At 55.6% G+C, this 10,178-nt stretch overlaps 1 protein-coding gene across 1 annotated transcript; it reads right to left on the bottom strand.

The window, feature by feature from the left end:
• Positions 1 to 1,526: 1,526 nt before the first annotated feature.
• On the bottom strand, positions 1,527 to 9,274 carry LOC130263694 (complement decay-accelerating factor-like). Its single transcript, XM_056511403.1, has 15 exons — positions 8,877 to 9,274; positions 7,625 to 7,816; positions 6,954 to 7,145; positions 6,653 to 6,752; positions 6,422 to 6,507; positions 6,009 to 6,191; positions 5,507 to 5,566; positions 5,384 to 5,410; positions 5,211 to 5,274; positions 4,934 to 5,044; positions 4,554 to 4,742; positions 4,239 to 4,334; positions 3,900 to 3,995; positions 2,909 to 3,119; positions 1,527 to 1,932 (listed from the first exon to the last, which is right to left on the bottom strand). Exons 1-15 carry the CDS (start codon positions 8,941 to 8,943, stop codon positions 1,915 to 1,917), a joined length of 1,692 nt encoding a protein of 563 aa, XP_056367378.1. The 5' UTR covers positions 8,944 to 9,274; the 3' UTR covers positions 1,527 to 1,914.
• Between the last annotated feature and the right edge of the window lie 904 nt (positions 9,275 to 10,178).

Here is a 10,178-nt window from a genome sequence, read left to right as displayed (position 1 = left end):
CCCCAGCACGGACAGCGGCTGCTGGGGCGCGGGGCAGATATGGGCACCCCAGTTCCCCCCGGGGGAGGAAGGAGGTGCTGCTGGGGACTTCCCAGACTGTGGGGCAGGAACCTGGGGCTCCCCAGCACAGGCTGCAGGTGCCTCACGCTGCTGCTGTTTGGCAGGGAGGGTGTGGAAGGAGGGTGAGAAGGGCTGGGCGCAGCTGTGGCTGCACTGTGCCCAGGGTGCAGGGTCCTCCCGCCGGGGAAGGGGCTCAGGCTCTGCCCCAGAGCCCCAGGGGATGGTGGTGGCACCAGGGGACACGGCACAGCTCACCTGCCAGGGATGGCAGGGGCAGACTGAGGCATCCCCTCCTCCCGTAAAAATGGGACCAGTTGTGAACACAAATCCTGCTGAGCCGGCCCTGGGCTCATCCCTCACCCCTGGCAGGAGGAATTCACCCCCAGAAGGAGCAGCAGCTCCATCTCCCCACCTCAAACTGGTCACACTTTCTGAGCCTACAACAGGCAGCCAAGGCTGCTCAGGTCCTTTTATCTCTTTTATTGACAGAGAGTTTCCAGTACTTACAAATCCAACATTCACTCTTCAGAATTGCACTCTGGACACCTGCACTCAGATTATAAAGAAAAATTATGTAAAGTTGGTTACAGATACAGTCAATAAAGCCTCTGCAATGGTAAATTTTGGTGACCACCCCTGTAAACAGTGTTTCAGCATTCACAATTCCTTTCATTTGATTGTGGGGGATAATTCCAGCTGATCCCCAAATCACATGTTAAATCATTTGAAAAAAAAATCACTTTGGACTATGCAGTGGGAATAAATGTGCTGGGATTAAAATAACAAAACCAAACACAACTCAGAGCTGTGAGGCTTTAGTGCTTTGCCCATTTAGTCACTCTCATGGTTTACAGCAAGAGAGAAATAAAAATCACCAGCAACGTGCAGGGCTGAAAAAACAGGAGCTGCAGTGCCCCTGTGAGAGCTGAACAGGACAGAGCTGTGCTGGGAAGGGAGAACTTGGGGTCTGTTTGGGATGGAAATGGTTATTTGTGGGTTTCCTCCTTACCAGAGGCGTGTTCCTGCCAGCAGGAAGGCACTGGGGGAAATGGAGGAACCAAAGGTCTGCAACAGACACATTTTGGAGGGTTCCTGTTCCCAAGTGCACGTCATGAGAAGATCCCAGATGGGTGATTTACCCAAAAAAACCCCAAACCTCAACATTTTGCTTTGCCAGCAGCTAAAAGTCTGAGTGTAGCCAATCAAAATTCCACCAGAGTGGTGTTTCCCTTCTGAACAGGAAATCTTCCAATCTTAACTTCATTTTATAGCACCTCTTCCCTCATCACAATTCCCAGGAACTCAGGCACTGGACACCAGTGCAACAAGAGCAATAAACTGAGCAACAGCAATTAATGAACTTGATTACATCCAGTGAAGAATGAGACTGCAAAATTATTTAAGCCACTCTATGGGAAGGCTTGATTAGTAAATATGAAATGAACTCCAGAGCCAGGATATCAGTATTCCTTATTTTACATTCCTTTTATTTACAAAACAGTTTTACTATAAATACTGTGAATTTTGCACTTGTATCTGCACACTAGGAAAAGAACCTCAGTTTAAAAAAAGTAGTCTAAGAAATACCAATAAATCTCGTAAGATTGTGCAAAGAGGAAATTATTTTCCTGGTGCAAAGAAACGTTTACAGACTTTTTAAAGTCTCCCTTGAAGAGCTGTGAGAACACTTTGTTCATACAAAAATAAACAAGAAAATCAACAAGAGAGGTGGATTTGAAGTGTGTCTGGTTTTTCTGCTTCTTTGCCAGGTCAGGTGAAGTCAGAGCCTTGGCTTCAGGTGGATTTATTGCACCAAGAACAGAATTCCTGACAGGGCTCGGTGCCAGACCCTCCTCAGCTCCCAGATTTATCCTGCCACGGGAAACAACAGGAATCAGGGGGGACCCTCAGCGTGGGGAGGGTTTGGGGTGCCCTGTCCCCCTGCCCAGGAGGGTTTGGGGTGCCCTGTCCCTGCCCAGGGGGGTTTGGGGAGCCCTGTCCCCCTTCACAGGAGGGTTTGGGGTGCCCTGTCCCCTGCCCAAGGGTTTGGGGTGCCCTGTCCCCCTTCACAGGAGGGTTTGGGGTGCCCTGTCCCCTACCCAGGAGGGTTTGGGGTGCCCTGTGCCCTGCCCAGAGGGTTTGGGGTGCCCTGTCCCTGCCCAGGGGTTTGGGGTGCCCTGTCCAGGAGGGTTTGGGGTGCCCTGTCCCCTGTCCAGGGGGGTTTGGGGTGCCCTGTCCTCCTTCCCAGGAGGGTTTGGGGTGCCCTGTCCCCCTTCCCAGGAGGGTTTGGGGTGCCCTGTGCCCTGCCCAGGAGGGTTTGGGGTGCCCTGTCCCTGCCCAGGGGGGTTTGGGGTGCCCTGTCCCTGCCCAGGAGGGTTTGGGGTGCCCTGTCCCCTGTCCAGGGGGGTTTGGGGTGCCCTGTCCCTGCCCAGGGGTTTGTGGTACCCTGTCCAGGAGGGTTTGGGGTGCCCTGTCCCTGCCCAGGAGGGTTTGGGGTGCCCTGTCCCCCTTCCCAGGAGGGTTTGGGGTGCCCTGTCCCCCTTCCCAGGGGTTTGGGGTGCCCTGTCCAGGAGGGTTTGGGGTGCCCTGTCCCCCTTCCCAGGGGGGTTTGGGGTGCCCTGTCCCCTTCCCAGGAGGGTTTTGGGGTGCCCTGTCCTCCTTCCCAGGAGGGTTTGGGGTGCTTTTTCCCCCTGCCCAGGGGCTTAGGGTGCCTTGTCCCCTGCCCAGGGGTTTGGGGTGCCCTGTCCCCCTGCCCAGGGGGATTTGGGGTGCCCTGTCCCCTTCCCAGGAGGGTTTGGGGTGCCCTGTCCCTGGCCAGGAGGGTTTGGGGTGCCCCTGCAGCTCCTACCATGGGTTTTGGGGCGCTGGGCTGGCACAGGTGAGCGTGGGTGGGCGCTGAGCACACGGGGCAGGTGTGGCAGCCGGGGCTCTGCGGGGGCACCAGGTGGGCTGGGGGCCCCTCCCCGGCCAGGGGACACACGGGGCTGCTGCCTGTGCCCCCCTGGACCAGGGACAGCAGCTGCTGGTCCGAGCAGGGAGGGCAGATGGGGCCCTGCAGGCTGCGGGGAGACAGGTGGGGGTGAGCCCCAGCAGGATGGAGACAGGGGCTGCCCCTCTCCAAACCACCCTGCACAGGCTCCAGCACCCACAAAAGCTGCTGCTCTTCACAATTTCCCCTTTTGAAACTCAAACAAGCCGTGATTCCAGAATGCAGAACTGGACCAGCTCCCCCAGGACTGGGCTCACGGGCACTCACAGGAATAAATGGAAAAATCCCAGAACAATGCAGCAATAAGGAGTTCACACTTCCTAAAGCCAAAGCAAGCAACATATCAAACCATGTTTAGCTGGTTTTTCATTGGAATTTACCTCTGTCAACGGAGACTCTGTTAAGGAAGCTTTGTCAGCCTGAGGGAGCACCAGGCTCACATGGGCGAGTGTCAGAAGATAAATAAATAAACTGATCAAACAGCTTCCCCTCATCACTGCTGTGCCACAATGACCCTCAGCCCCAGGTGGGAAAAGCACTGGGCAGGGCTGAGAAGAGGCTCCCACTGCAGGGCTCACCTGGGCTCTTGCCAGAGCTCCAAAGATCACTGAGCTGGGTGAGCACAGCTGGGGAGCTTCAGACACACCCATGGAAACCCCACAAGCACCCTCGGAATAAAGCTCAGCCAGTTCCACCCCCCTGCTGGAGCAGCCCCCCAGTCCCACCCTGGCACAGGGCTAGGGACAGCCAGCACTCACACATTGCCCATGTTTGGTTTTCTGTTTGAATGAAGCAGTGAGTTTGGAGGGCACTGGGCACTCACTGCAGTGCTGAGAGCAGCTGGACTCACCCCTGGTGCTGCCACTGCCCTGCTGTCACAGCTCTGCTGCCACCCTGGCCGGTGTGGGCACGGAGCCAGCTCTCACAGATGGGACAGATGTGGTCACTGTGGAGAAGAACCATGGAGGATGTGCACTGAGAGCATGGCTGTGCCTTCCAGGCCGTGTTTCTGGGGCTTGGAACAGCCAGGCCAGGGGGAGGGGATGGGAATGAGGTGAGCTTTAAGGTCCCTTCCAACCCAAACCATTCGAGGATTCTCTGATAAACACAGTTCTACTCTATTCTGAAATTTGCTGATTTTTGTCCGTGCCCAGGGTGGCATCTGGGTATTTTTAGGTGGAAGACTGACCTTGGGTGGTGCATGGGCTGCTCTGCCTCGCTCCACCATGGAGCAGCTTCTCCTGTGCCATTTCCCCTCAGCACATCCACAGCTTTGGCAGGAGAGCTGAGCACAGAGAGAGGGAGAGAGGGGACAGCCTGAGGGTGTGGCTCCCCAAAAACACCTACTGCCCGACAGAGCCACCTAAATACCAAACCCTTGCTCCTGCCAAAGCAGGAACCACACGAATTCCAGCTGCAAAACTCACTTTATCCACATCACAGTGCTTCCTCCCCCTTTCCCCTTGTTTTGCTCCCCTTGCCAGGGCAGCAGGAGCTGCTGTACCTGCTGCCTGCTGGGCTCTGCCTGTCCCCAGTGTCACCCACGCTGGGCACCGAGTGGGTGCGTGGTTTTTGGGAGCTCAGCCACTCCTGGCAGGCGCTGCAGCCGCGCTGTGCGGGCTCTGACAGAGGGGCCAGGTCACTGTGGAGCTGCTCCTCACAGCTGGGACACACGTGGCAGCTCCCTGCGTGGCTGTGGGTGAGAGAGACAGGGGGATCCATCCAAACCCTCCTGAGGAGCAGCCGGTGCCCTTGGAGCAGCAGGGTGTTCGTCGTGGGCTTTGAAAGTCAAAATCTGCTCAAGGATCTGAGCTCAGCAGCACTGAGACCCCTGGATGTAGTCAGAAGTCTGGCACAAGTTTTTGGGTGAACAAGCAAACCTACCAAAAATAGGAATTCCAGGGTTTGGGTTGTTTCTTCTCATCTGTAACCTTTGGGTGGATCGCTGCATCCCTTCCCTTCACCTTGTGCTTTTGTAAATTCACGTTATAAGAGCTGAAGAGACAGAAAGGAGAACATTTGTAGAATAAAAAGAAATTTAGCAACATGGAAAAGTTGTGCTAAGCACACAAATACATTGAAGGGATAGGGCTTGAAAGGAAATATCCACTTATCCCCAGGGAAAGCTGTGATTTACGAGGGGCAGCTCAGTGTTGCTTACTGCTTTTCACTCTCTTTCCTTCTCGTGATGATCCCAGCTACAATTCCAAGGGCTACTGGGGGAACTAACAAAGAAAGGAAAAGGAGAGTGAAATCAACCATCATTGACTCCAGGTATTTAACAGCAAAGAGCCTTGGGCTAAGAAAATATATATTCAGTTTTAAGCTACTTACCAATGCAACTCGGGATGAGAATGCTTGCTGGAGAGGAAAATAATGAAATAGTTAAAAGTATGAAGCCCAAAATGTGGTGCAATTACAGCAATTAACAGGACTTCCAAGAAATGGAGCTCTTACCCAGCCAATAAGGATTCTCTTCTGAGGGTTTGGTTTGGTTTGTCTCTGCTGTGGTTTTAACTAGGGACAGACAAAGGAGCAACACTCAAAATGTTATTTTATATGGTGCTCGACTTGTACATAATATATAAAATAGTTCAGAGAGGAGTAATCATCACATGGGCAGGTGATTTGTGCATCTCAGGCTGTGGCAGGGACCTCTTGTGCCACTCCAGGCCTTGTGGACAGAGGGGACTCTGCTGTTCCACTTGGCTTTATTGCCTGGCCCTTGCTGGACACGAGACATAAATCCCTTCTAAGTTTGATCATTTCCCACACTGTTCATTGCATTTCTGCCCATTCCTCTAGAAAGGAAAATGTAAAAGCAAGTCTGGTTGTGCTCCCAGCAGAGCCTGGCACCTTGCAGGGCGGATGCTGCTCCCCTGGAGCCAAACCCTGCAGAATTCCTGTGCACGCAGCAGGGACCTGGGGACAATTAGCGGCAGGGGAGGGCTGAGCTCACCTCGGCAGGCGGGAGGGGCCCCGCTCCAGGTGCCATTGTCCCCGCAGCGCAGGGTGGCCTCGCCCACCAGCTCCAGCCCCGCCTCGCAGCTGTAGCGGGCGACAGAGCCCAGCACGAACTCCCCCGAGCTGTTCCCGCTGTGCTGCCCCCGGGGAATGGCTGGAGGAGGGGGACAGGAGACAGCTGCGGGGGAAAGAGAGAGCAGCTCAGGAGGTGACCCCTGGGATGCTCTTCCTGCGGGGACACTGGCTCTTCACAGGCAGAAGGAGCCAGAGGTGCCCCTGCTTTGCACAGCACCTCTCCCCTTGCCCAGGTGCTGCCCTGACTTCACTTCGTGAAGTTATCCAAAAATTCAGTATTTCTGAGCTGCAATATTTGGCTTTTCCAGTCAAGCACTGGACAGCTTCACTCACCCTCACAAGCTGGAAGAGGACTCCAGGCAACTTTGTCTCCCTGCAGGAGACACCTGATGGAAGGTGATGCTCCCTTTAATCTGTACCTGGGCGGGCAAAAGCACATCCCAAATGAGCTTGTTGTCACCAACCAAGGATGTGACACTCTGTATGGGCAGAGCCCCGTGTCCCAGTTCACACCAGTGACTGTGGCCAGGCAGCTGGGGTGCACTGGGCAGTGCTCACACTCACCCACGGTCACAAAGCACTTTGGCTGTTGCTCCCAGCAGATGATCTTTTATGAGGAGCACTTGGCCGTGCTCTGGGTTGGCTGGAATACCACAAGATTTCTCTAAAAAAGAGTGAGATTATCCTTAGGACGCTATGAGGATGGGAAAAACCCCACAGACAGTTTTCATGGCAGTATGGCAATGTCAAATCAGGCAGTCAATGGTATTTCATGTTAAATATCATTAGAAAAGAGCAATTTTAAATACAGATGTGGCACTTGGAACACAGTGCTGGGAAAATGAAATGACATGGGGAGACTCACTCTGACACAGTGTAGGAACTGCTGTCCACGTTAAGTCGTCCAAACAGGTGCTGGTGGGGGGCTGGTCTGTGGTGTTCTCAAAACCTTGGCGACAAATGTACCTCACCGTGGTATTAACAGCATAAAAATTCTGCCTTTGGTCTTCTGGTGAGAGGGCAGCAAATGGCACAGATGGAGGTCTGGAACAGCTGCCTGGCCACCACAGAGACAGGAGAAAGGTCCACTTACAGAGCAAAAATAACAACATTTTGCTTTCAACTGCAAATATAAATCCGAGTGGTAACACACAAGCCTCACTAAGCACATGCTTAGTGCCCTCCTCTCTGGCCACTTCCACCCGGGAATTGTCTGAGGTGGGAAAGTGCAGCCAGTTCTCACAGGACAAGTTTCCAGATCCCCAAAGCCAAACCTCCTCCTCCTCCTCCTCCTCTGGTCACTCAGTGCTCTGCCCCTGCCCCTTTCCCCTTTTCCATGCACTTCCCAAGCTGTTCCTCTACTTTTATTAACACACAAGTGCCAGCACGTGGCAACAGCCTCGGTGGAGCGCAGGAAAAAGGGGCAGCAAGAGAAGTGGCCAAACCACTTCATCCTGTGCGATGAGGAAAGCCCTGAGGCAGCGATTGCCAAAGCTGGGAGAGTTTCCACCCTGCTCGCGTCAGGGAAACACTCACGGCCGCAGAAGTCCGGCAGGCTGGACCAGCGGGAGTTCTGCAGGCACCGGATGGTGTCGGAGAGGAGGGGGAGCTTGGTGTAACCCGGGACGCAGCCGAAGGTCACTGTGGAGCCCACGCTGAAGCTCTGCTGCTGTTTGATGTCCCCGCGGGGCTCGGCGTGGCTGATATTCGGCAGCGGCCCGCAGTCCCCTGGGGGAAAATAAACGGGGATTTAGCGGGGCTCCTGCTGCTGGTTTTGTACCCCGGGCATGGCACAGACTGCGGGAAAGGGTGGCACGGGGAGCGGGGCACGGGGCACACACGGGACAGGGACGCACAGACAGGAGAGGGATATGGACACAGACACAGGACAGGGACATGGGACACACAGGGACAGGGACACACAGACAGGAGAGGGATATGGACACGGACAGGGACAGGGATATGGCACACACAGCGGCAGGGATACGGGACACACACACAGACACAGAGCACACACAGGGACAGGGACACACAGACAGGGATAGGGACATGGGACACACAGGGACAGGGATATGGACACACAGACAGGGATATGGGACACACAGGGACAGGGACATGGACACACAGACAGGACAGGGATATGGACACAGGGACAGGGATATGGACACACAGGGTCAGGGATATGGAACACACAGACAGGGACATGGACACACACAGGGACAGGGATATGGACACACAGACAGGGACAGGGATATGGATACACAGACAGAGATATGGGACACACAGACAGGGATATGGGACACACACAGAGCACACACACAAAAGGAACACACGGAACATGCAGGGAGCACCCACACACACAGGGAACACGCACACGGATCACATTCATATGGATAAGGCATGGAGCACACACACACACACACACTCCATGGGTAACACAGAACACACACTCCATGGATTGCACACACTCCATGGATAAGACATGGAGCACAAACATTCCCCTGGATAACACACCTGAGTGCTCACCTGCGGACACAGAGAACGCTCCCGCACACACAGACACCCATCCTGGAGTGCCCCTCTCCCCTCACACCCATCCCGGGGTGCCCCTCTCCCCGCACACCCATCCCGGGGCGCTTCTCTCCCCTCACACCCATCCTGGAGTGCCCCTCTCCCCTCACACCCATCCCGGAGTGCCCCTCTCCCCTCACACCCATCCCGGGGTGCCAGGTTCCCCTCACACCCATCCCGGGGTGGGCACCCACCCCACCCCTCCGCAGGGTCTCACCGCTCGCCCCGGGCAGCACCAGCAGCACCAGCAGCACCAGCAGGAGCGAGCAGCGGCCGGAGCCCATCGCGGGTCCCCGGCACTGCCCGGGCAGCGCTCCAGGGAGCCCCCGCCCGCCCCTCCCGGCCGGCTGGGCTGGGCTGGGCTGGGCTGAGCTCAGCAGAGCTCCGGGAAGGCTCTGACGAAAGCCGTGAGTGTTTTCAGGAGGGGAGCGGGGCTGGGTGTGGAGCACGCGGTGCCAGGCACGCCGCGCATCCCGAGCAGCGCTCAGCCTCTCCTCCGCCTTCCTCCGCACCTTCCAGCAAACATCTCCCTCCTCCAAAGCTGCCAAGGCCCGAACGAAAAGACCCGAAATGAAAAGGGGAGGAAGGGGAATAATGTGTCCTCTCAGCCCGAGGAAAGGGCAGCCAGCAGCAGCGACCCGCACCTTCCTGCTTCCCTTTGCTGTCCAGGAAACAGCGATGTTTCCGCTGAGAAACTCAAACGTACCTCTTTTACTTTAGGTTTTTTTTTTTTTTTTTTTTTTTTTTTGTTTGCTGTTTGTTTGTTTTAATTTCCACTTTATTTTCCTTTCCAACCCAACTGAACCTCCAAGTAGATGTAACAAAGGCATTTGCAATGAGACGCAGTTTTCCTACGGGAGGACTCCAGCACCTTGGATAACGTATTCCTTTAAACCACTTCCTTGTAAACACGGTGACAAATTCCATGGAGATACCTTGGCTGCACTTCCGCAGCTCGCTGGCCTGGATGGGGATGGCGGCTGCATAAGACAAAAGGAATCTGTTAACAGGAAAAAACAAAACCACCATTCAGTTCTGGGGAATTCTTCTGTATTAGCTTAGGGCAGCGACCTTGGCAGGGGCAGGAAGATTGGCACAGTGAGGTGTTGGGCACAGTGAGGTGTTTGGCACAGTGAGGTGTTTGGCACAGTGAGGTGTTTGTCAAGGACCCGCAGTGATGCCGAGCCCCGCAGGGAGCGGCTCACGGAGCCGAGAGCCGCGGCTTCGGCTCGCTGCAATGCTCGCAGGCTGAGCTGTTTTCTGCTTGAGGAGGGAGCAGGAGACATCTCTACCCTCTGTCCTTCTGCCCCCGCATTTTCTGCCCCGTTTTGCCCCAGCAGCCGCGGGGCAGCGGCTCCTCCCGCGATAGCGGCTCAGTGCCTGCCCGTGGCCGCTCCTTTATCTGGGGCTGCCATCCCTCCCCACAGCCCCGAATCAGCCCCAGCAGCTGCTGCTGGCACCGGGGCACGCTCGGGGAGCAGCCCGAGCCGGGCTGGGTGCGGGGCTGGGGCGGCGGGAG

The sequence above is a fragment of the Oenanthe melanoleuca genome, chromosome 26 (assembly GCF_029582105.1).
Source record: "Oenanthe melanoleuca isolate GR-GAL-2019-014 chromosome 26, OMel1.0, whole genome shotgun sequence".
NCBI classification, from domain to species: Eukaryota; Metazoa; Chordata; class Aves; order Passeriformes; family Muscicapidae; genus Oenanthe; species Oenanthe melanoleuca.
Note: the sequence above shows the minus strand (reverse complement) of the source record. Positions and strands in the feature narration are given on the sequence as shown.